Below are 27,298 nucleotides of genomic sequence, written 5' to 3' on the forward strand. Positions count from 1 at the left end.
GTCTGAGATTTATTACTTTGGCGGGACCGTTTCGATTGGGGAGCATAATCCGACTTGGATAATTTGGCTTTTGCGCTAGTGTTTGGGCGAGTCTTGATACCCGAGGAGCACACGTCCTCAGGTCCAACGGGCATCACAACACCCGTAGATTTACCTGTTACACACAGGTTATGAAGGGTCTCAGTAGTCAGTAGGCCTGGTGTATCCGGAAGCCCCCTCATCCCCTCGTCTAAAGAACCCAGGGAAATTAAAGAGTCTTGGGTCTTAGTCCCACAGGACTCTGGGGACTGGGCTTCAGCTAACAATCCCATCGAAGATCTTTTATTGAAAGCGATGTCAAGAGATAACCTTTTTTCCGTAAGTTCAATATCCTTGGCAAGTACAGAGGATACTCTGACTAAAAAATTGTCCAGAGTACCCATTAGTGCTCCCCCTGTAAGCCTTTTTTTGTCCATACTATTTTCCTTGATAACCACTGGGACGGCAGCCATTACGGCAACAGATGATAGATACTATCCTCCCCACACCAAACTCTCAATCAATTGGTGACACTTAGTATTATAATGGTCTACTCACTGACCCTCAAGAAGGCGATGGATATTACGGTTGAAGGAGGGTGGGCCCGTCCCGGCCTCTTTCGATCTCGAACGGGCTCAAACGGGCCCGCCCTTGGCCCGGGCTTCGCCCGCGCGCGTCCCGCGACGCGGGGGGCGTGATCAATTAAGTAGCGCCTCCGGGCGCGCGAAATTCGTGTTTCCCGCTTCCGGGTCGCAGGGAATCCTGGGTGTTGTGGTCCGTCAAACGCTCCCCCCACACAGTGGTCGCGGTGACAGGCGACGGCGGGAGGGAGACGTGAAAGCAAGCAGGAAGCCGATAGCCCCAGAAGTTGCAGTGTCACGCAGGTGAGAAGCAGGGTCCAGGCCAACGTGGTCAATTCTATCAACGAACAGCCCCACATTGGACACCTTCCTATTTTGTTACAACCTTCTTTAAGGAGTTGGTGGCTAACAAATTGGCGGTCACAAACAATTGACACAAACCATTCAGACCACTTTGGACTGCTAAACGGCTTCACAGATTAGACAGACAAATATTATATGGTGCTCTTACAGTGCCATCTGGGCACCTTTCAGGGCTCCAAAATAATATTAAGGTATTGCATTGAGAGGGTAAAATGTCTCTAGCGAAAACTAACCACCCGGAAACGAACAGTGATGAGAAAAGACAGATGTTTACCGAACACTACAAGGAAGCTGCCTGCAAAGAACAGGTAGTTGCTGGCGGCAGAGTGGAAATTCTGAAAAGAAGGTCCGTTCACTGAACTACCCTGGGTGGCACTATTCTGATTCTTGTCGTCTTTCTCCCCCCAGGGTCTCTCCCTCTCCTCACCCTCAAGCGCCACCACGCAGATGCAGTATTTTGCGACTAACTTCTAACTTCCTCACTCTGTGCAGATGGACAGCAAAGATAAACGCGTGTGTTGTTCTCCGCTACCTCTCATTCACGCCGATAGTGATATGTGTGTTTTACCTCAACTGGAAACAAGGGGCTCTCTGGGGTTATTGTTTAATATAACGCCTCAGAAAATGCTTAAAAGCACTTTAAGCCCTGGCAAGGGAGAAGACGGCGAGAAGTAAAGACGATGGGCAAAAGAACGGGGCAGTGAGATTCCAATGCACCGAAAGAGAATCGGAGAGGGGACGCTTCAGTGCACTTCCGAGTTTTTTCTGAAACAGCGGCGGGAAGTCGCGGTGGAAATGCGGAGACTGAGGTAAAGGAAACATCCACGCCCATAGTAGAGAATGCCCTTCAGTACTCCCCCACCCCACAGCCATGGGGCTTGAATGCTAGAAATACAGTACACCACAAACGTTAAACACAAAGCACGTAGACCTGCTGTTAGACTGTCCAAAAAGGTTTGTTCAATAAACCCCAGTACTTCCAGGCGCAGGGGTGACTCAGCAGCCACCCATAGCTGACAGAAGGCGTGCATTTTTAATGCCCAAGTTGGACTGATGATAAAATCCACTTTTGGAAGAACATGGGTTCTCCCATCAACTTGTCCACGCCCCTCACTTCACATGCCACTGCATTCATGTTACATACAAAAAATTATTTGTAAAACAATTTCCTTTTTAGCTCCCCATCGAACCTTGCATAATTAATCATGAACCCTTTTCCTCATGATCATGTAAATATTTGATTGTGCAGATATGTGGTTTCATGCTTAACTGTCTAAGCCAACAGATACAATCACATACCAAGAGTACTGAAATTATTACATTAGTGATCAGTGGCCAAAATGGTGCATGACGAGGCCAGATCCTGTGCAAAAAGGTGTTAATGGTGCCACACTGCTGAGGAACATGCTAAAGTAAGGCTTTACTCCTTGCTTCATATCATTAAATTGTTTTTATTTTCTCAGTGCCACTTTAGATACGCCCACTGGAACCAAGCTACACCTGGCTGATGAGCCATAACTTCCATTGATTCAGTAAATAACATCCTCTTTCATTTTGATTTGCTTTTTTGAAGGAATGTTAATGTTATCCCATTAGCAAGAATATGCTCTCATCTGTATTTGAAAGGTTATCTCTATCCTCTCTCACACTGATCTGTTTAACTTTTGATTGCCTACTGGAAAAAAAAGCCAAACGTCAAGAGCTTCATTTTAATTTGCATTTTTGCAAGTCTGCCAGTGGCACTATGACAACAGCTTCAGCCAATAATGGCAATTTAGCCAACAGCATGTCGCATTGTGGGACTTATAGCTTTGCTTTTAACGCTGTCATTATGAGCTAAAAAGGCATGCAAAGTTCCGTTGGCTAAAAAGTCAGAATTGGTCAACGATATTATACATGACATGGAGTCACTTGGCACAAATTGGGCCTGATGCCACCTCACACAAACTGAAGTTCAGAACAAGTGCAATGCATGGCAGGATGCCACACTGCAAACAAGAGTTATAGAAGAAGGAAGGGCCTGTGACTAATCATGTCACAGTGAAGAACAGGATGACTACAGATGAGCATGTGCACACGATCACACGGTGAAGAGACAGAGAACTTGTGGCACTATCCAAGAGTGGGGTGCAAAGACGTCACTGGAGATAGCCCAGCGGGAGTACCGAACATAAGCTGCCTGAATGCGCAAACCGCGTATCTGCCCCACACTGTACAATGTAGCCATCCAGCCACCTGTCACCGGCTGCTTGAAGCAAATTGCATCCCTGCTAGTAACCACATATGCCAAAGAAGAAGAACTGCAACAACAATGTAACAAGTAAAGTGGCCACGAAGTCTCCCCAGTCAACCGCTCTTCTGCAAGTCCATACCACTTGTTGTCCAGGTCGTCTAATGGCAACCACACCAACTTGCCATCTGCATCACCTGAACCAGCGAAGGAACATCTCATCACCAGGGTGGAACCTTATACCCGAGAAGCATCAAGAGACCAAAGAGGCTCTCCGGGCAATGTGACAGACTAATTGTCCAAAGACTATCTGAAAGCCCACCCGCACCCGGGTCCTTTTGGTAAGCACACTGACCATTGTGTCATCTGCCATGGGCCTCTAGGGAATCCCTGCACGAGAAATGCTCTGGAAGATACTCCATTGATGGGTACCGGGTGGCAGCGGGGCATCAGAGGAAGACGTCCCAAACATCTGCAACGCCGTCACAGTCTTGACAAGATGTGTCCTTCAAAGAGTCAGGATGCCCCAAGAGTAAGCTCTACAGTGGACTCCACCGGCGCTCCTGATGCACCTAGTTTGAAGTGTTGATGCCAACCACATCACCGCAAGAGCACGCAGAAACATCCAAAAGTGCATGAGTGGACATTGATGCAACTGATATGGTGTCAAAGAATCTTGACTCATCTACACAGTGTTCGTGCCCAGTGTCAGCTGATTAAAGCATGGACGCGGGCAGAGATACCAGGGTGGTCCCAGCTGCATCTGCCTACTGCTGTCCTACAGACTGCCTCTCAGGACCGAGAGACTAAGTGGTGTCTTGTGTTTTGTTTTATTCCCCTCAGGTTGGACTCGTTTTTGTTTCATTAAAGTTTGGGAGGAAAGTTGTGTCCTATTGGACACATTCTAGTGTTTTTACCAGTCACTCTCAGAAGGCTAGCTTTTACTCCCACCCCACACCCATTCAACACATGCATCACAAGTGACGTATACCTGTTAATAAACGGGCCCGGCGCTCGAGCTTATGGCCAGTTTAGTAACCATACCCACTGTGTCTGGGTCTATTATTTATATAGTATGTGGGCCTAGAACCCACAACTTTACAGAACCCAGGCATCCTGGTTTCAATCAGGGTTCTAAGGTCAGCAACTGAGTCAGAGAGAACATGTCCTCCTATGGATTGGTGTTCCACTCGCTCCTCTCTTTCCCTTTCTAGCTGTCTCTCCCTGTCCTTATCTTTGTCCATTTCACTTTCTTCCACATCTCCCTTCACCTCTCTGTCCTTGCAAATCACAACTCAATTTTCTCTTTCTTCTACTTTCTCCCCATCTCACACAGTTTTCCCCTTTTTATATCTCTTTTCCTTTCACCCTCCTCCCATCCTTTCTCTTTCTATCCCTCTTTCTTTCTTCTCCCTATTTCTTTCCCTCTCTACTTCCTCTCTTGCTTGCTTTCTTTCTAATATTTTCTCTCTCTCCCAGCCTCTCTTTCTAATCTTCTATTTCTATCTATCTTGCCTCCTCCTTTCTTTCACTGTTTCTATTCTAATCTCTCTCCTGCTTTCTCTGTCTTCTCTTTTCTCTCTCTTACTCTCTCCATTCCCCTCATCTGTCCACTTTCCCTGTCTTGCTTTTTCCTCTTGCACTCTCTTTCTCTCTTTCCTGCCCGACCCCTCTCCTCTCTTTCTTTCTCTCCCATTGTCTCTCTCCATCTCCTACCCCATTCCCTCTTTCTTGTTCTCTTTTCTTTCTCTCTCTCGCACCTCCCTTTTTGTTCCTTTGTCTATATCTCTTTCTACCGCCCCCTTTCTTTCTCTATCACCTGACAGCAATGTGATATCAAATTAATTAAAATAGGCATTCACCTCAGATAGGAGTACAGTTCTCCTGGGCATCTTCTATCCTTTATTTCCAATGTTAAAAAAATTAGTCCCACTTCCTCCATGTGCTTATTACAGACCATCATGCACACCAATATTGATCCTAAGTTAATGTTTCTTGTCTAAAGGAACTGGTGGTTGTTGTGGTCAGTAGGCAGACCGCTCCAATGGCATTCCCAGAAACCCTAATTTAAGACTGATACCAATTTTAAATGCAATAAAAACACACTAATGTGTCCTTCCCCTCTGTTGCTCGCCTCACTCCATTCTCTTCCCAGCTTTGTAGTGTGCCTCCCACGTCCCCCCTCTTGATACCTTTGTCTTCCAGTGTCCCTTTTCCTAACTCCTCTTTATTTTACTTCCCCCTTAAGGTACAACGCCTGGTTGCTTACAATCTATACACACTCCTAATGTACGTGCACGTCCTAGCGGAAACAGAATTTCATCATTCCAGGATCATCTTGTGGGCTTTGTGAAATTTGAGCTCAATTTGTATCCACAAATATTACTTTTACGCAATGCAGGTGAACGCCCTTGAGGTCTCGCATCATAAGAGAGAATAATTTTTTAACTTGCCAAGTGGGAGCAAACACAGGTGAAATTACTTGCAACCTTTGGACACTAATGCATTTGAAGAAATGCCTACCTGCTTATATACCAATTGTGGCTTTTGTTGGAGTAAGAACAACATAAAAAGGATGGGTAAATGATTGAATTAATCTCAGCCACTGATAATCGCACAGGCCACTTTTCAGTCCATTATGCTTTTGCCCACTATTCAACTCTAGATGAGCCCACCCAATGCAAATCAGATTGGGAAACTGAATTCCTTTGACAGATGGGTACTCCATCACAAACGTGGCAGATATCCTGTCCATCTTATTACAAGTGCAATATATTCGAAAGCACTTGTAGTATGTGGATGGAATATATGTCACATTTGTGACAGAGAACTCATCACAAGCGTGTCAGGGATCCCATCTACTGCATTAAAAGTGCATTATATTCATGTCATGAGGCAGACTTGATATCCGTCACATCTGATGGAGCACCCATCGGCTAAATGTTAAATCAGGCCCGTGGGCTTGCTCCAATATCAACGGTCCAGCCTGAATTTCCAGACCAAGTTCTCTTCAAGCAACCCAATGGCACAGTGAGCACGGAGTGCCACAAGGATCCCACTGCCCTCCACTGATTGGGCCAAACATGGGCAAAAAGTGCCCAAGGGTGCATTTGTTCCTATTCAGAGGTGATGTGAGATAGCAGCCCAGGCTAGACTACTCCTTGTGGAGTAAGGCCAAGATTGATTTGCATATGATTGGCCACTTCCTGTAATAGTGCAGACTAGCTAAAACCATTGGATTCGAATATCATCCAATCAGATTCACAGTCATTGGGATTAGGAGTATGCACCCATCCATCACTTTTTGCTGCTGTCGAAGAAGGAGCAGAGCTGACTCGTCTCAATCAATTTCTGACACGCATTTGTTCAGCATCTTCACTATGAGGACATTGAAGGGTGGTTTGCGGGACAGTCCATGTTTGTAAGCACTCTTAGAACGCGATCCACAGACCTTGCACTTTCAATGTGCTCCAGAACCACTTGAGACTAGCAGAGCATTAGATTCTGGAAGAAGTATACACAGTCACTCCAGAGAGAATATCTATGGCTCTAGGGACCGGCCCTCAAAATATCCGGGAGGCCTTAAGCGAGTCAGTCATTCCAATCACAATGAACCCAGAATGCAATGTGTTTCTCTCTTTCCAAAGGTATTGAAAAGTTTAAAGGGAAGCACTTCCACAACCGGAACTACAAGGGCCCAGACGGATTCCAGGGCAAGAGGGTGCTCGTGGTTGGACTGGGGAACACGGGCGCGGATATCGCAACGGAGCTCAGTAATACAGCAGAGCAGGTGAGCACCGGTAAAAGCCTGAGGCTTCCATTGCCTCGTGTTTCTGCCTTATAATAAAAAGCTTAGAATAGAGATCACACCATTGGACATGTTGCAGAACTGTGCTATGCTTAGTCCCAAGACTGACAGCTTTCTTTGCTTTGGAAGGTGGAAATCTTACAGAGTAACGATATTATATCTTTAATCTGCTATTTGCTGCCGTTACTGAATACCATTACAGTCATTGCAATTGCATTTTCATGTAAAAATAAACAAGAGTGTGTAATAGGCCTAGAGAATGTTTTACCGGGAGAGAGGTTCAACCGGACAATTAGCTTTGAAGGAAACTTGAAGACTTCAGTGACAAGGGATCTGGAAGCCACCTCGTTGTTTTGGGAGTCAGTATACTTCTTGTGGACTAACAGTTTACACATTTGTCCCTACCACAAAATATGGAAATTGTTGTTTTCTCTAGCTAAGTCGTTTCTCTGTCATGTCAAATAAGCACTGGTAACTCCAGGCAGCTTGCCCCAAATCACCCCGGAACCATACCCCATGATGATAGCGGAAAGTGGGACTGGTTAGGGAAAGGGCAAGGGGAGGGCACTCCCCCACCCAGTCCACCAAACCCTCACCTCACCGAAGGGCATAGTAAAACTCCCAGGGAAACAAAAAAGCATAAAAAATGCAACAGGTCTCGCCTTTGCGAGAGTTTGAACTATTGGCATTGTAAATGACAACACCTTTTATTTATGTGTTTTGAAAACCTGCCAGCGGTGCGTAAACACACACTTTGTACTTATAGTCGTCTCTTACAAGGCTGGCAGTAACTGCGCCTCTTTCACTGCCAGCTATTAGTACAAACTGTGTGTTTACGGACCGCTTACAGGTTTTCAAAACACATAAATGAAAGGCATTGTCATTTACAATGACAATAGCTCAAACTCTTACAAAGGCGAGACCTATTGCATTGCAAATGCTTGTTTGTTAAGCGATTTGCTCAGAATCACAGGATGGTGAGAGTCGCTGCCAGACTCCAACGTGGTTCCCCAGCTTCGAGTTGGACCGCTCTACCTGTTTGGCCACACCCTCTGTTTTGAGGGCACTTCGCGCCAGGGCCTCGTCTTGTTCACCCTTTCCTATGTGTTCTGAAAGCGCAGCGTGTTCTATATAACTGCAAGTCACACAGACGTTCAACTTTTTACATTACAGCAGGGGCGGCTGGTGACATTTAAAAGTGGTGGGCGTAAAATGATTGGTATACTTCACCGTTGCGAGCGAGCGTAGCGAGCGAGCCCGAACCCCCCGAGAACATTTTGAAAAAAGAGAAGAGAAATGGTGCATTTTCAAGCAAATTTGAGAAAGCAGGAAGGTTAATAAAGCAATTGTGAAAGTGCAGTTATAACATTAATAAAGAGATGTCATATAACATAGGTAGCTGCTTATTCAGTACGAATTATACTGTTCATTCTCATTAGCTTTAGCTACAAATAGTAATTATTGGGCATAAAATAGAACTTAAGATTTCTGCCAGCACATTTCTAAAGGCTACTAACAGAAATTGTTAGATCTTTTTCTAAGCCCTTTTCATTGATGCTATCATTTCATGATTTTGCAATGCAGGCTCGATGAATATACAGTGTAGAAATGATGACTTGCTAAAAATATCCAGATGAGAACATGGCGTTTCTATGGTTTTGTCTTCATCACTAACAACATAGTATAGTGGATTTGACAATGAAAGCAAACACTTAATTTGAAAAATAGACTTTTACCATTGTTGTAATGTCTTGAACATCTTAATAGTGTATATAGCAATTGTATCAAGAGGTTTAGTGTATATTAGATGTTTGTGGATCTTTGTAGTATGTTGTTTCGAACAGTGATTCATGCATCAAAGAATACACCGGAAAGCTCGGCGCGTGCCCGCTTTTATACTGTGTTCCTTTGCCATCTGTCTTCATCTGAGATACACGTGCGGCGAGAAGGGATGCTTTGCTCTTCTGAAATGTTGGCATGTACGAAAACGTGCATTTGCGTTTCAAATGTCCGATCCTGCAGCAGCATGCACTTCCAAAGCCCACACATGAGTAACCCGATTCAAGGCCCCATTCTCCCGCTTTTCTTTTTAAAATCTCCCACTTTGCTCTTTTGAAATGTTGGCATGTACGAAAACGTGCATTTGCGTTTCAAATGTCCGATCCTGCAGCAGCACACTTACAAAGCCCACACATGACAGTAACAGTAACCCGATTCAAGGCCCCATTCTCCCGCTTTTCTTTTTAAAATCTCCCACTTTGCTCTTTTGAAATGTTGGCATGTACGAAAACGTGCATTTGCGTTTCAAATGTCCGATCCTGCAGCAGCACACTTACAAAGCCCACACATGACAGTAACAGTAACCCGATTCAAGGCCCCATTCTCCCGCTTTTCTTTTTAAAATCTCCCACTTTGCTCTTCTGAAATGTTGGCATCTACGAAAACGTGCATTTGCGTTTCAAATGTCTGATCCTGCAGCAGCACACTTACAAAGCCCACACATGACAGTCACAGTAACCCGATTCAAGGCCCCATTCTCCCGATTTTTTTTTTTACATCTCCCACAGTAGTAAGTTCATGGGATGCATATATTATTCAGTGTATTAGCAGCAATGTAGATGCATGTCCCGTCCGCACCACCTAGAATCTCAACAGAATCGAATCTAATCATTTTCCTTTCTCGACAAACACCACGGTCACGATGGCACTGGCAGTCACGTCAGTCACTAGTCCTCGACGACACGAGTCACACGACGGGTCCGACACCGGGAGAGCTGACACACACTGTACACCGCCGCCACGAGGTGTGTATGCAGACAGTGTGGCACCGCGTGCGTGATGACGCAACGGACTGCAGAGAGTGCGCTGCGCACCTCATGGCCAATCACTGTCACTGTGTTCAGACATAAGCCACAGTGATTGGCCATAGTTGCGAGGCACCCAATGCAGTTTCGTCGTAGGCTGCCGCGCGGGGTTAGGTCTGAGACTGTCTCAGGCTCTCAGCCAATCCAGAGACGCTGCATTAGCAGCGCCTGCCCTGGATTGGCTAAAGCGTTACAACAAACAAATGATGGACGGAAAGCTGACAATGCAGACATTCTCCCCCAGTCAAGAGATCTGGGTTAAATCCATCGTTCTTTTGCCCACTACACCACCCCAGTTTAGACATGGCCATATGCAAATCAGTCTTGACCCTGTGCCTCATGGGAACAGTCCAGCCCGAACTGCCAAGCCATGTCTTCCCTGGACCGGAATCAAGCATCCTAGGACCGGTTTCTGGCTATCAGCCGTCATCAGCCAGGATAGCTAATTGGCTAAAGAGCACGGATAGGGCTCGCCCGGATACCGAGAGAAGGGGCTGCTGCATGAGGCAACCCTCGGCCTCTCGGCCCCCTCCTCTCAGTACATAGTACATGGCAGACAGTGCGGCGAATGTGCATGCTCGTGCTTGTCGTGAGCCAAACTCGAGCATGCGCAAATACATTGCGAGCCGCTGTCAGTCAGTGTCAGTGCTCGCCCCCCGGCCCCACCCCCTTGATGTCCTGACTCCCAGCCGCTACACAGTAAGAGCTGAGCTTAATTGCTGGATTTGCTGCAAAGTGCAAGCACTCCACGTCGCGTGCGTTAAGTGGGGCTCCGTCCCTGCGCCCCAATGGACGCACCACCACTGCATTACAGTATTTTAGTTTCCGAGAAAATATCAGCAAACTCCGCTGCTTTTTGTCCGCACCGAAAGTTGTTTGTTCTGTTTAAAAAAAAATTATTCCCGAGAGGATGTCTGACTGCAGCGCTGAACCTTCACACAATGGAAGAGTTCATACCACTGTGTCTGGAGCGGGCCGTGCTCCCTGTTGCGTACAATGATTATGAAAGTTTATATTACCCCCTCACAGCCCCGTCCTGCTAGCACACATAGTAGAGGCAGGCACACAAACTACTACACAAATTCCTATACATACATAACACAGAAACACGACTTCAATTATGCATGACAGTGTACAGCGCGCACACTGAACACACCACCAGGCGTGCTAAAAGAAAACACCTAAACCGTGCATACAAAACTCAGCACCACAAAAACTCACATGGACCACACCGTGCACTCACGATACTTTACAGACAAACATTGGCAAAACTAACAGCTTGGCTTTCGTATTTAAAGGTGAAACCTATTGGCTTTGCCAATGTTTGTTTTGCTTGAAAGGGTAGGACTGGAAACCAGGTTTCCCAGGGAAATAAAACCATTGGGGCGACCCTTAGAAGTGAGTAGTCTAAGAGACCCTATGTACCGAGGGCTTTTAGAGTATGTAAAGTGTTATTCTAGTAATACGTATTTTTTGTACTTTTACATGCCTTCGCAAATTGGCCCAAAATATCCAAATGCTTACAAAGTAGTATTATTGACAGCATGTTAAACATCGAAAATGGCAATAAAATGGGAATATTCAGATACATTTAGTAGAATTCTAAACACTGTGCATCTTTGCTCTTTTATTGATACCCAGCGTGGACATTTCGTGTGGTCAGTTCACAGAGGCCCGTGATAGTATGTAAGGGCGTCCTCTTGTAGCACTGCTCCTGGTTCTTATAAATGATTTGAGTCGGGCTCTGAACCTTTGGTAATGCCGCATTGAAAGGGTGGGGTAATTACAGCGGCCCATTCAACACAGCAACATTTACACTGTGGAATTACCCTTTAAATTAAAGGCAATGTAAAGAGCTGCGCGCTGCCAACAGCAGACATGCATTTCGTTTTAGCACATATTTATTCTTTAGGACACGGTTTTATTCAGCGCAGCACTTGCACAGTAAAATCACTGGTTATTTAAACAGCAGTAGCATTAGTCAAGGTCACGCGAAGGGTGCATTATGTGGGCAATGGCACGGCATTTTTTTTGCAGTTTTATCTAGCGAAAAATCGACCCAAACATATTGGAGCATTTTACATGAGCACCAGTAACGTTACACAGGGACACATTCATTCTTGGCAGGCACGGAGAGATTAGGTGATTTGCCCAGAATCACAGGATGCTGAGCCGACGCAGAGGCTCGAATCTGGTTTTCCAGCTCCAAGGATGGCAGCTCTGGCCGTTAGGCTACACCCTCTCCCCGAAAACTATACCACACACACACTGCTGCAGGTCCACAAAGATAAACACAGAAGCAAGCACACACAGACAGCCACATCACGCAGACACACACTGTACCTAGGTTCCAGGCGTTGTATAGCTGAAGGTACATCCGGGGGCGCATGAGAGTCTGGCGTCCCTTCAGGGCGGGCCCTGCACCACCCCGGGCCAGTAGATGGGCGTCCTTCCCGCCAGCTCAGCCAGGGGCTTGGGATAGCGGGCCACCGCCACAGCACCTTTACTGACCCAATTTGCAAACATGGGCCACATTTTATTTTGTGGCCCTGTCTGATTTATGTCCCAGTCTGACCTTAACACGTGTACACTAGGAACCTCCACCCCTTCCTTCACTTTCAGCCTGTGCTCAACCCTCCTCGTAGAGCTCCAATCGCCCTCCCACCACCTGTCCTTGTGGCCTTCCCAATTGACCCTGCTAAGGCCCAATTTAACACTTGAGCCGGTCTCGCCTGACACACATTACACACAGGCATCACACACACTTGGAAATAGACTCACAAAGGCACACCAGACGCATCATATAGAGCAACTCACACCCACTCACATGGAACAGACGGAAACACACCACACGCAGGAACACACAACGAACCATCACCAGGCACATGAATACAACACACAGAAGCACAGAGAACCACACACCCCTTATACCACTTACACACATGCACACACTCCCTCCCACGGCGGAGGACACCGGCACACGTATACAGACATCACACACAGAGGAAAATAAACAGTCCTACAAAGCACAAAAAACACACACACTGCATAACAATACCACACACACACTGCTGCAGGTCCACAAACAAACACAGAAGCAAGCACACACAGACAGCCACATCACGCAGACACACACTGTACCTAAGTTCCAGGCGTTGTATAGCAGAAGGTACTCACGGCGGGCACAGGCGAGTCTGGCGTCCCTCCAGGGCGGGCCCTGCACCACCCTGGACCAGTAGATGGGCGTCCTTCCCGGCAGCTCAGGCAGGGGCTTGGGATAGCGGGCCACTGCCACAGCACCTTTACTGACCTAATTTGCAAACATGGGCCACATTTTATTTTGTGGCCCTGTCTAATTTATGTCCCAGTCTGACCTTAACACGTGTACACTAGGCCCCTCCACCCCTTCCTTCACTTTCAGCCTGTGCTCAACCCTCCTCGTAGAGCTCCAATCGCCCCCCCATCACCTGTCCTCGTGGCCTTCCCAATTGACCCTGCTAAGGCCCAATTTAACATTTGAGCCGGTCTCGCCCGACACACATTACACACCGGCATCACACACACTTGGAAATAGACTCACAAAGGCACACCAGACGCATCATACAGAGGAACTCACACCCACTCACATGGAACAGACGGAAACACACCACACGCAGGAACACACAACGAACCATCACCAGGCACATGAATAAAACACACAGAAGCCCAGAGAACCACACACCCCTTATACCACTTACACACATGCACACACACCCTCCCACGCAGGAGGGCGCCGGCACACGTATACAGACATCACACACAGAGGAAAATAAACAGTCCTACAAAGCACAAAAAACACACACACTGCATAACTATACCACACACACACTGCTTCAGGTCCACAAACAAACACTGAAGCAATCACACACAGACAGCCACATCACGCAGACACACACTGTACCTAAGTTCCAGGCGTTGTATAGCAGAAGGTACTCACGGGGGCGCAGGCGAGTCTGGCGACCCTCCAGGGCGGGCCCTGCACCACCCCGGGCCAGTAGATGGGCGTCCTTCCCGGCAGCTCAGCCAGGGGCTTGGGATAGCGGGCCACAGCGCCACCAGGACTGAAGTAGAGTCCGGAGGGCTGAGGCTGGCGAAGCGGGGCAGGCCGGCCAGCAGCCCCCTTGGGCCGGCGCCCCCGGGCTCAGGGCGGACAGACATGCTCAGGATGTCGTTTAAAGTGTGGCGTGTCTGCCGGTTGCTGCAGTGGGTGGTGCGGGGACCCGTGCTTGAGGGGCCTGGGGTGGCGAGGGGCAGGCAGTACTGGAGGCAGGCGACAAGGAGGAGGGCGATGGGCTGCCAAGGCAGCGGGTAGGCCGGGTAGAGCGGGGTCTTCCTCTCGGCCAGGCTGTGCAGGGCAGCCAGGGGAGGGCTGCACAGGAGGAAGGCGCTCTGATCGTATCGAACATTGCCTGCGTGACCCTCATATTAAAGCTCTTCAAAGGCTGGAAGCGAGCAGACTTCGAGAGGCAGCCGAAGACCGGCTCCCTCCATCCAGCTGCAGCGCCGCTGCAACCTCAAACGCTACAAAAAAAACAAGAGGCGACGCTAGGACCAAAAGGCTCTGCGCATGCTCACATCACACAAGCGCTCGCCATGACGTATTTGCTCGGCTTCTGCCAAAAGGTTTCTTGACTTTATGGGGCCATGTGTTTGGCCCCATAAAGATAAGAAACCTTTTGCGACGAACGCAAAGCAGGCAAGGCCGTCCAAATGGCACGGCTCAGAAAGCCAAGCAAATACGTCACCGACACCTCTTTTCCAATGGCTGGCCACCGTTTAGCATAAACGGTGACGCCAGCCAATGGAAAAGAGGGGCGGGGCTTAATGCCCCTTACAGAAAACACCAAGCCAAGCAAATACGTCACTGACACCTCTTTTCCAATAGCTGGCCTCCGTTTAGCATAAACGGTGACGCCAGCCAATGGAAAAGAGGGGCGGGGCTTCATACCCCTTTCAGAAAATACCACATCTCATTAAATCTCGCCAGCGAGACTGCGCATGCACGCAGCCTATGCCAGGCGAGACCTAAAAAGCTGAAAGGAGGATTCCTGCATAGCAAATATCGCTGCTGGATAAAGGTGCTCAACAAATGTTTATTACTCATTGACTAAGGTAACAACAGGTTTAGTGAAGGGTTCGAGGGTGGGGAGAGAGGTTTCGGTTAATTTATGAGTCAGAGGCAATTTTCATTGAAAAGGCATTTTTTTTAACTGACTGACATTTTACGCCAAGGATGGATTTGCACGAAATTTGGCAGTTTACCAGCGTAGTTCGCTTCAGCATGTCGAGTTTGTGAAGATCCATTTATGGGACAAACAGTTAAGGGGGTTGAACAATGAAGTGTTTTTCCATTTTGCCTCCCATTTACAGTTCAAATTATAGAATGGATTTGCAATAAAATTGGCAAGTAAGCAGAATTCTACTCAGAAAGCATGCGTTTGTTGTTTTGGTGTAAATCTACTATGTTGTTTTGTGAGATACTAGTGCTTAAAGATGCTGAGAGGTATAGAAGGGTAGTCCAGGATTTCAAAATTAAAAAAAAAAACTAATTGGATGAGGGAGCCTTGCCTCCTATCGCCCATTATGGATCCGCAGTTCCACAGTTCCACAGTTGGTAGCGTGTATCTGAGGCATCTGAATGACATCCGCCAGAGAAAAATTTATCATGCAGTAGGATTAACAGCATATAGGGCATAGTCCTGTGCCCTGAATTTTGAAAAAAATGAAAAATAAGGGTGCAGTGCAAGCACATCCTGACCCCCAGGCCACAGTGGTGAGATCCTTAAAGGGACTCTTTCAGGTTAGATTTCAAAAATAAAATGAAAAACGTCTCTGGATCCATGATTCAGATTTCTGACTTGCAAATCCCTTAAACCTAAAATGGTGGCCGGGCACCGTATTTCCATTCTCAAACCACGGTCCCTGGCTGCCATTTTAGATGTCAGGAATTCAAGAGTCAGAAATACGAGTTGCAATCGCAGTGCAAGCTTTTGGGTGTGAGAGTCCCTGTACCGGGGTTAAGCACCCACAGCGAGTTGGGCACAGGACCTGGCCCTTGTCTCAAAAACCACTGTGCATGGCCAAAGGAGTAACACAGCGGAAGTTCTGCAACAGCGGCAGACTGGGGATAGGGCCTGGCGGCCAGCGTGGGATGTTAAATAAGTTCAAAAATATCACCCCATTGACATTTAAAAACAGTTCAGTCCAATCCTCAAGATGAAGGGAAAGTGACAGGAAACAACTAATTATGTAGTATTTTATTAGCACATTTTGTCTTGAAATCCAGTTGCAGGCTTCAGGGTGAGAAGATTGTACTGGATTCACAAGTCCTATTTAGGATTCTTAAATCTTAAAAAAAATATAAAAAAATTAAATTAAGGCCTAGCCAAATGCCAAGCACTATTGACTAACTCTTGGGCATTGGCAACAGGCTGGGCTCTGCACCCAACACCCCCTGGGCACAGCCAAACGCCATTTATAAGTGGGATTGGGAGGTTGTGGCAGGTGGGTGCAGGCCTAGCATCTAACTCTTGCTGCGTGCTGAAGGCCTTGCACAGTGGTGGCTGGGCACCAGCACCAAGTTGGTCTCTGGTGAACATTTTTCTTAGGCTGTCATTGCATGTTCTAAGCTAGTACCCTATGGGTGAAAATTTGATCTAATCAAGAATAATGATGTAAGAAGTGCTAGAGAAATATAGTCTTTTGATAAAAGAAATGAATGCTCAGCAGGGTGGCTCCGAAGGACCCCCTGGTGGCCATAATTATTCTTCTCTATTCATGACCAAGACGGCCAGCCACTGCCTTAATGTATGTGCCCACATTTCTCCTCAGCAGTCCTACACCCACTTCTCCAATGGTGCTGACCAAATCCTCTAAGGGCATTGCCCACATTCCCCCACTCGCTCTGCCAACTTCAAAAACAGGCCCTAACCACTAGCATTAGATACATGAACTGTTCAAGTACTTTCATAGTTCGGTTTTGGGGGGAAGGCAAAGGCTGGGATAAGAGAAGAGCTGCTGTGAAAGTATGTGGAAAGGGATGTTCTGATAATGATGGTCCAGAGACTGTCAGAGCATTCAATTAAAAAAATTACAAAAACGTCCCTCTTCAAGAACTCTACAAGGTCTTGATGGTCAGTCAATATTATAAGGTGCCCCCCCCCCCAATGGGGTTAATGAAACGTGACAATAACTGCATGGTGGGGGCTCTGTGTAAAAGTCTGCCTGCAGCAAGCTCTGCACTTCACTTGTGTACTGTGAGGGCTGCAACTCCTTGAGCTCTCTCAGACCTTTGTTTTGTGAATGGGTGTGATTGTGTAGTATCTTTTATATGTATTTATGCTTCTCCCCTGTTGCTTTGTCTCTAGATGCTTAGCCAGTGTGAATGTGCTGCGTGGAATGTTGGGTTGGTGATGAATGGAATGTGTGGGTGCCTGTGAGGTGAAGTGGGAGAGTTGGAGTATGGGCTAAGCAGCAGACAGGCTGCTCCTGGTGGGGCTGCTCTCTATGGATTTGCCAGCCTGCAACTAAGACTAAATAAATCATCAGAGACTACACTTAGGCAGTCTGGTCTTCATTATTAAATTTTGGCGATGATCTGGAGACCGACCCATGTGTTACTTCTGGAATTACAGATGATCACATGTACAAGTAGATTGGAAGACTGAAAACATTTACAGAAATTACAGAATCTGACATGTAAAAGTACGCTGAAAGTCTGAAGATACATGCTGAAACAAAAAGACTCAGACCCTGCGAGGTACAGAAGAATCTACAGAAAGCTGAACTTTAAAGGAAACCTAAAGTAAAGATAGAGACAGAATGCCCTGCAGCCCTTCAACCCCACCAGTTACCTCTACATCAATCAGCCCCAGCCAGGGCATACATCTGTTTACATCGTTTGGATTTCCCTTGTGTGTTGTTACAGCTTTCAATACAGCCACGTTGTGTCTTATTATTGGAGCCTGCTTATGCTGACAAGGAAATTATTCCTGTCTCGTCATACCGCTCTCAGGCAGGGCATGGGTTTATACGAAGTCGGTATTTTCCATAAATCTTCAGGCAGAATGACAGGCACAACTGTGGATTTAAGTGAATGGTTTAAGTCCCGGGAGTGCGCAGCTACATCTAATCAGCATTCGTGCGTGTGGATTCACGTATTTTGGCGCGCTATTTATTTTATGAGTACATTACTTTATTTGCATTACTTTGGAGCTGGTCTGCGTACGTTAAAAAAAAGAAGGACAAAAACCGTAACTTCTGCATGAGTTTTGGCCCGAGGCTTACCTTATTCAATTTGCCGCATGGATGCTGTCAGTCATGGTGGAGTTCTGCCACGTCCATGGGGTGAGAAGATGCAGCTGGACGTCTGCTCTCTTTCTGTTCAGGAACGCGCATTGTGCGGCTACGCTAGGTGCACGCCCACGCTTGGGGCCACCTGGTGAGGGTCATACCTGCGTGCTGCCATCTCGGGACTGAGATAGTGTTCAAATCCCAAGGTTATGATGTTTGCTGGACTACGTGGGATGTTTGTTAGCATGTTTGGCCAGCCCGCTAGCAGTGCGGGTAAGGTAGTATGGAGTTTTAAAACCGACCTCACACGTTACAGCATCCCGGGGTACAGCTGCACCGCATTTCCTACTGAAGAAAATGAACGTCTACAGACTATGAGGGATCCACTTACCTTCGGTAATGTACTAGTGTCTGTTGGTCACCCATTTATCACTTTCCAATGTTTTTTTCCAAGTTTGACATTGGATTTGCTAGTGGTTATTCAGACAGCTTGGTAACACTCATAGCAAATACTGCTGGTTGTAAATCCTGTGAGATATGTGAGACAACTTCATTGCAGCACCACAGTTTGAGAAGCTTGTTTTGGAACATTCTTGTCTACTGCAGAATTTGCATGCAGTAACAGTACTTTGACGAGCTTGTCTGCAGCTGCTGAGTATTGGGAAGTTTTCCAGGACGTTCCTTTTGGGGATCCCTCGCCTCTTCTACACTTGGGAGAGGGACTGTATTCCAGTTCAGAGGCACATTAGATGAGATTTTGCAGTGTGGCATTACATGGGTGAGAGGTCGCTCACCGGCGAAGTGTTTTTTTGTCATAAAGTCATTGTTCAATTTACCTTGCCAAGTCATACTTTACTTTTGCGTATTTAATTTCTTTGCTGTGATCATGTGTCCTAGTGTTGTCAACTCACTTTTACATTGGTGTTGCTGCTGTAGTGATTTTTTTTTATCCAGTCTGGGAAGTGTGTTCCTGTATTCTAGGTTCACATGTCGCTGATTATGGTTATCTCATGTTGAGTTCCAACATGTTCGCATGTTACACTGAGTGCTCTTCACACATGGGATTGCTCTATGGGTGTGGATTGCCCATTTCTTTAGTTTAGCCTACATACCTTTACATGAGGGATGGCTACGTGGGTGTAAGGCACTCTTTACTACATTACATGTTAGCAGGCCCTTACACAAGGGATTATTGTATGGGTGGTTGTCACCCATTTCAACATTGTATACTTCATGCCCCTTACATGAGGGTGGATTATATGGGTGGATGTCACCCATATCTACATTGCATGCTACTGCCCTTACAGGAGGGATGGTTTTATGGGTGGAAGTCACCCATATTTACATAGTTTGCTACATGCCCTTTTGCGGGGATGTCTTGATGGGTTGCTAGTCACCTATCATTACAGTTTCATAACCTTACATGAGGAATAATTGGACGGTGTGTAAGTCACCCTGTGCTACACATTTCATCTGCTGCCCTTACAAGAGGAGTAGTTGTGTGGCTGGGATTCTCCCATTTCTACATTGTTCGCTACATGTCCTTACTTGTAGAATGTTTGTGAATATCACCTGTTGTTACATGTTACTCTACTTGTTCTTGTTTGGGGATGTTTGGTCGGGTGGACTTCACGTATTACATCTATGTTTTGACATGTTTGCGTTGAATTAGTATTCTTATTACAGTTTCTTTGGGTGTGTGCAAGTCTTTCCCACTGTTAGCTCATGTTGTGCCATGTTGTGCCACTTCTCATGCGTGTCTGGCCAGTTGATGTGGTTGGTGGTGATAATTAGTGCGATTGTGTGGTTCTTCTGTTAAATGTTATGAATTTTATAAAGGGGGAGGATATGTGATATCTTGTATATTTCTCTATGCCTCTTCCTCATTTTTCTCAATGTTTTATTATGGTTCTTCAGGTTAATTTTATTCCTTCTTGCATTTGTGAACTTTGGCGTAATTTCTCTTTGCATGGTGTCAATACTTTATTCCCTTTTGCAGTTTAATTTCTTGTGTTACATAAAGGGGTAGGATATATAGTATCTTGTATATGTATCTATGCTTCTCCCCTGTTGCTTGGTCCCTAGCTGCTCAGCCAGTGTGAATGTGCTGCGTGGAATGTTGGAGTGGTGATGCTGAATGGAATGTTTGGGTGCCTGCGAGGTGAAGTGTGGCAGTTGGAGTAAGGGCTGAGTAGCAGGCAGGCTGCTCCTGGTGGGGCTTTTCACATGGATTTACCAAACTGCAACTCAGATAAAATAAATTGTCATAAACTACACTTCGGCTATCTGATCTTCATTACTACAGATCGCTTTCATTAAAAGTATTGAGCCTCTTCCGAAATTGTTCTCTCTGCTATTTCAGGGGAAGTAAGTGATATCATTATTAAAATAGAGTATCCTGGCCTCCCTTAACTGTATTTTTCAGCAAAGCTTTGTTGCTTCAACTTGATTTTAGAAGTAATAGTGAATATTTATTTAACAAAGTGAGCTGGTTTAGCTCCTCAAAGAGTTAAATAGAAAACATGACCAATTCATCTAAAACGGCAGAGTGAAAGAGATACCATCTATTGGCTGAATTGCACAGTATTAAACAATGAAAGATTGGATCATCTGAGGCAATGACTTTATTACCGAGCATGAGAGCAGCGCTCGGACCTCGACGTGGCGGGCTTGTTTTTCTGCTACCAAAGGGACTGGGAGCCTGTGCCTGCTTCTTCTCCATGCTATAGCCTGGCGATATCTAAGTGCGCATGACAGTTTGGGTGTCCTAAGATAGCCGGCCAAGCGGTCATGCACACTTGCAGTGCCCTGTGCCCACCACTCCTCCTGCTTCTGTCAGAGGATGGCCCCACCCTCAAGACTTGGCTCCACATTGGTAATGTAAATTCAAATTCTAATAAAACTGCTTTATTATCATTTTATTATACACTTTTTATCTGCTAACTGAGGCAGTGGGGTGACGCTCCGCTGCCATAATGGAGGAGCTTCCACTGCCTTTTCCTTTCAAAAGAGCAGGCCCTTACTCAGAGAGTACTTTGGCCGAAAATAAATCTGACACCCCCTCAAATTCATTTTTTCTTAATTGTATGTATATTGAAAACGAATGGAGGGATAGAAGGAAAGTGAGGGGGGAAGAGGTAAAAAAGTCATGAGAAGATAAGAAGCCAAAATGCAGACAATGGCAACATCAGCCTACAGAAACAGTGTTTGAATGCACTTTTCTTTGTAGCTACCTTGGAAGAAGACTGCTGCAGGCAGGTCCTGCGCCCTCTAAAGATCTGCGCCTTTGGCATGGACCCAGCTCACACACGCTAAGGCAGGCGCTGCTTTTCCTCATAGAAGTTGACAACAAATTTATACTAAAGTGAAACACTTTGTCGCATTAAAGAAATACACTTAAACTTAGCACTGTACTGAACTTACATAATATTTGTACTCTGATTTTGATGGCACTAGCCCAGGCATGCAGGATCTGTTTGTTTACCATGTAGACTACCACCACGTTGGGGTGAGCGGAGCAGTGTGGAATTTGACGGCAGGTAGCCACCGCAGATAAACAATGGGAGGCTGGCACAGAACTGAAAAACCAAACAAGCATTATTCTGGTGGTGTGCTGCCAGGGATTTAAGAGCCAAATAATTACTACACACTGGGTCATGCAGTGTGGATCAGGAATACATGCTTGCCTCAGGAAACATTTATAGACACATTCCAAGGCTTTTTAACGCACAGACAGAAAGCAAGTGCCTCGATGCAAGTCAACATCACTATAACCTTCTGTGCGAGACTGCATCAGTAGAGTATTAAACAGTCTACGGAAAAAAACAGAAGTACTTTCCAGTCGCACAGACGTTGCATCCCTTCTCCCCCGGGCATCTATTCACCAGGCAACCTTCTCCAGAGTTTCCCATTCAAAACACTGCTCGCACCATCCGTTTACCAGCAAGCCCCCACCCCGCCCTCTGTCCCAGCCCGCTGTGTATAGAAGCACGAGACATAACAACAACAAAATGCTCCTATTTGTCAGGTAGAGGGAAATATGGATAAACAGGGACGGCGTCAGCATCACTTAATTTACGTGCACCTCAAACCAAAAAACCTAACCTGCCCTTTTGTAATGTAACCATCACTTATGTTAAGTCCCCCAATACCTTTGTGCCAGTCGAGTTTGCGCTCTATAAAAATGCCCCCCAAATTAATCTGACCTTGTGTAATGTAACAAGTGCTCATACAACACCTTCCGGTCACTCGAGTTCACATTATATAATAACAAATGTTTCACAGTCCCTGGGGAGCTGCAGTGAATGTGCTTTGAAGTTAGTGCTCTGAGAGGAGGAGAACAACAGGAAGAGGCAGAGGACAGGCCTTCAGCGACATGGGAGGAGGTGGGAGGGATGAATTCTGCTCCCATTTCTCAGGTAGAGGGGACATAATGAATAAACAGGGACCGTGTCGGCGTCTCTTAATCTCCTCACATCTGGAAAAAAAATCTGACCTTTTGTGATGTAACTGGTGCTTTTGTAAAGTGCTTTAATACCTTTGGGTCAGTCAAGTTTGTGCTCTATAAAAATGCCCCCAAAAATTAATCTGACCTTGTGTATTGTAACTAGCGCTCAGTCAGGGGATGAAGAAATCGTGAATTCATAATATGCCTCAGGTGAAAATCACTTCAGATAAAAAAGATTTCTTTAGAAGAGGTTCCCTAGTTTTAGTGTTGACAAATAATTTAAATTAATGGTAGTCAAAAGAACCTGTTACTGTTACTCACTATTAAAATGAGCAGATTTTATAATGTAAAGTGTGTGACAGTCTTGCTGTGGTGCAGGGAGTGTGTTAGGAAAGGCTGTTGAATGTAAACACATTTCTAACTCAATAACATTTAAATACATGCAAATAAACTATACAAATATTTCAAAATGTATCAGCAGTTAGGAAAGAATAAATATGACACTTTTTGTAATTCGGAAGTGTGATTGAAACCCAAGTTCCATATTTTATTGTTTGTAGGCTTTACGGGTTTATCAGTAGAACTGCATGATTGTCCAAATTTAGTGATCAATTCAGTTGAAAAGGGCTATATATTAGAGACAGTGTGCCACTCTACAGTCTCATCTTTTAGTAATGGATTTGGGACAGTGTGCCCAAAAACCACCACCAGCTACATACACACATTTGCGGAATCACTGTCCTGGTCACAAGGCCCGCAGCAAAAGCAAGACTAGGGCCTCCTGGGATTTTCCTTTCTGGAAGTTTACAATACAGCACACTGTAGCCGAAGGCCATACATACTTCTTACCATTGCCAAACTGCTCTGTTACAAAGCCTCTGTTCATTCCCTGACAAATTACTTAAATTTATTGCATGCATTTGGGAGGGTCCGAAAAGGCTGTTTTCCCCAAAGCCATGTGTCAGGCCATAAACACTGGGCTCAAGACAGGCTGTAAACTACTTTGGACTCTGGAGAAGAAATTCCATGCCTTTGATATGCAACTAGAGTGAGGCAAACAGATGCCGGGTCAACTGCAGGGCCGGACTGGGAACCAAAACCGGCCCTGACAAAGAGCTCGGCAGCACTCCCAACCAGGGCCGGACTGGGAACCAAAACCGTCCCTGGCAAAGTGCTTGGCCGGCCCTCCCGAGGGGTTGGGGGCAGGGCCAGAATGGCCGTAGCAGGCACCGGGCAATCCCCCGGTGCGCCTCACGGGTGGGGGCCAGTTTTGGCCCCTGGGAACCGTTTTTGTTACAGGGCCGTTTTTGCAGCATGGCTGCAAAATCGGCCCTGTAACAAAATCGGCTGAAAACCGGCCCTGGCAAAGAGTTTGGCGGCACCCCCAAGCCCCGGGGGGGCCAGCCGAGCACTTTGCCAGGGCCGGTTTTGGCTCCCAGTCCGGCCCTGGTTGGGGGTGCTCCCGAGCTCTTTGTCAGGGCCGGTTTTCGTCCGATTTAGTTGCAGGGCCGATTTTGCAGCTATGTAATAAAAACGGCCCCCAGGGGCCCAAAACCGGCCCCCATTCGTGCGGCCCATCGGGGGATTGCCCGGTGCCCGCTACGTCCAGTCCGGCCCTGGTCAACTGTCTCCAACTCTAAGAGCTGCTGCCTTGAGGCTTGACGGCTGGTGAGATTCAAACTGTGACTATGACTGTCAGCACTTTCAGCCCGAGCACCAGCTTTCACGGACTCCATGCGGTCTCCACATAATTTTCCGTTTAGCCGAGACAGTTGTGTCATCAGATAATTTATGCTTTGAGACCAATGCCTCAAGTGCCACAATCAATCAACATTTTTATAGCGCAGCACTGTCACCACTAGGGTCATCTGGGCCCTGTGGATGCGACATCTCAGTTGAAGGGCCAGGTCAGAAACAAATGGAAAGAGGAAAAATAAGGGTTAGAAATGAGCAGAAACAGGAAAAATAAAGGTCAGAAACTAACAGAAAGAGGAAAAATAAAGGTCATAAATGAGCAAAAAGAGGAAAAGTAACAGGCAGAAATGAGCAAGAAGAGGCAAAATAAAGTTCAGGAGCGAGCAGAAAGCAGTCATATAAAGGTCAGAAATGGGCAGAAAGAGGCAAAATAAAGGACAGAATGAACTGAGAGAGGCACAAATAGAGGGCAAAGTGAGCAGGAAAGGAGGCACAAACCTACAGCAGCAGAGGGTAGTGGACTGCTGCAAGCTGGACAGGAGAACTGTCTCAGGGGGAGCTGGCACAAGAACCTGCTCAATGGGGTTGTGCTTAGGTTTCCAGTAAGTAGGTCCTGGGAGGAGGTGAGGGTGCTGGGAGGCGGGAGGAGGAAAACAGCGGGAAGGGGGAAGAAATGGGCAGAAAGAGGGAAAGTAAAGGTCAGAAATGAGGAGAAAGAGGGAAAATAAAGGTCAGATATGAGCGGCAAGAGGAAAACTGAAGGTCAGAAATGAGCAGAAAGAGAAAAAATAAAGGACAGAAACCAGCAGAAAGAGGCAAAATAATGAGCAGAAAGAGGCAAAATAATTAGCAGAACAAGCAAAGAGGCAAAGTTAGAGGGTAGAAAAGGCAGAAAAACTAGCAGAAAGCGAGCAGAAAATGAGAAGAGGAGGCACAAACCTAAGGCAGCAGAGAGTAGAGTTCTGCGGCAAGCTGGACAGGAGAACTGTCGCTGGGGGAGCTAGCACGAGGAGATGCTCGAGACTCTTTTTTATATTTTTACTGCATAGTAATGCCGTAGTGGTGGTGAATGATAATATTAATGCCATGGCGGCAAGTGCAAACTAAGGGGCATATTTAAAAGACCCTATCGCCACCACAACGTCACTTTTCGTGACGTTGTGATAGCAATAGGGGCTTTGCCTTATTTACAAGGCAAAGTTAGGCCACATAACTTGGCTTAACGCTGCCTTGTAAATAAGCCACCTTTCATGCTGTACTTAGCGAGATAGGGGAGGGCAATGGGTGTTGCAGTGGGCGTTCCACTGCAATGCCCATTGATTTTGATGCTGCCCCCCTATTTACAAGGGTGGCGTAAATAGGAGGCAGCACCTAAATTCAGACCAGGGAAAACCTGGTCTTAAACAGGCAAAACAAAGAGAAATGCTTTATTTCTCCTCGGTTTTGCTGTTTCCATGAGTGTTGAGTTGCGCAGCACACATAGAAACAGCAAATTGCCATTGATTTTTTATGTGCCGGAAGGTGGCCCTTCCTGCACATAAACAATAAAAAATTACGTTTTTCAACGTGTATGCTGCAGTAACCTTCCGGCACATAAAAAATCTTCCCCTCAAAGCAGACACACTTGCGCTATGGTGCAAGGGTACCTGCATTGGTGCTAGGCTGCTAAATTCATCACCAGCGCAGGGGGAAACGCAGGGCTGCACCATATTGTGGTAAATATGGTGCTGCCCTGCGTTTCTTAAGTGGCGGAGCGTGGGGTTAAGTCAAAGCGGCTAACGCTGCTCTCCGTCACTTCATTGTTAATATGCCCCACACTGCGTGTCGGTGGCGCATGGGTAAGTATAAACAAATGACCTCTGAAATGCCTTCCTTTCTCTCTTGGAGACTTCGACGAACATCTGAGAGACTGAAGAGCACACCACAACAGCAGTCTGCAGGACGTTGGCAGAAAGAAAGTTCCAGAAATAGTCCTAGAAATAACTAACGGCCGACAATCACCAATGCCAAAGTGCCCATCACACTTGCTGGCTTGGTTTTATAATAAAGCTAGCTACGCAAGCCATTACTTGACCAGCAACTGCTCTAATCGAGTGAATGACCACAGAAAAAAACTGTAAAACAGTAAAGTACGCTCAAATCAACTAGTATCAATCAAAATCAACTCATACTCAGACTCACTGAACATAATTTATAATTTTTATTTGCGATTATTTTCTTAATTTGTTTTTACACTGCATCACAATCTCCGACTCCAAGAGCTGCTGCCTTCCTTGAGGCCAGGCCCGGGTATGCGAGACGGACTCAGAAGCAGAAATACCTTTCCGACTCCACAGCTTCCCTTCATACGTTGTCTTGTACCGTGGGGGCTCTGCCTGACCTGACGTGGCTGACGCAGTCACTGGCCGTGGGCACTACTGCAGCAACTGCAATGCTTGTCATAGTGGTGCTGATGGTGACAAATGCGCGCAGTGCACGAAAAGTTTCTTCTGAACTAGACGAAGAGACTAAAGCACGCCCCAACGGCAGAAACTAAGAGCCAATCACTGCATGGCATTACAATTAAATACATGCTGTGATTGGTCAATAGCTCTGTTGACCTCGCTGACTCAGTGTACACCAGAGGCTTGGTAACTGCGCCTCTCAGAGTCAATCCAGACACTGCTTTCTTGCTTTTATGTTATCAACACAGCATGAGAGCAGTGCCAGGACTGGCTTGGACAGGCTAAGTTAGCGCTCATTAGGAGAAGGGGCTGCAGCTGTGATTCTCCCAGCTCACTAACTGAGCATGTGAGAGAGGCCTTTAGTGCGCATGTTGGGCTGGCCACAGAAAGGCTGCTGTCCAACCCGACATGCTCACTGGCACTTTCAAAAGTTAGTGAGTGACTGTGGCGCAACTGGGCAAGGTAGGTGAATGTGGAGTCAGTGGCTGTCAATTATTTATAAGCCCCCCCACCTTTC

At 46.5% G+C, this 27,298-nt stretch overlaps 1 protein-coding gene across 2 annotated transcripts in view; it reads left to right on the plus strand.

Moving 5' to 3' along the window:
- LOC146833814 (flavin-containing monooxygenase 3-like) overlaps positions 1 to 27,298 on the plus strand; it is a 197,047-nt gene that overhangs the window by 101,582 nt on the left and 68,167 nt on the right. For both annotated transcript variants that reach the window (XM_085601699.1, XM_085601698.1), the window contains one exon: positions 6,840 to 6,982. In XM_085601699.1, the coding sequence (XP_085457825.1) occupies positions 6,840 to 6,982 (143 nt within the window). The remainder of the gene's footprint in view (positions 1 to 6,839; positions 6,983 to 27,298) is intronic.

The sequence above is a fragment of the Triturus cristatus genome, chromosome 4_2 (assembly GCF_964204655.1).
Source record: "Triturus cristatus chromosome 4_2, aTriCri1.1, whole genome shotgun sequence".
Taxonomy (NCBI): Eukaryota; Metazoa; Chordata; class Amphibia; order Caudata; family Salamandridae; genus Triturus; species Triturus cristatus.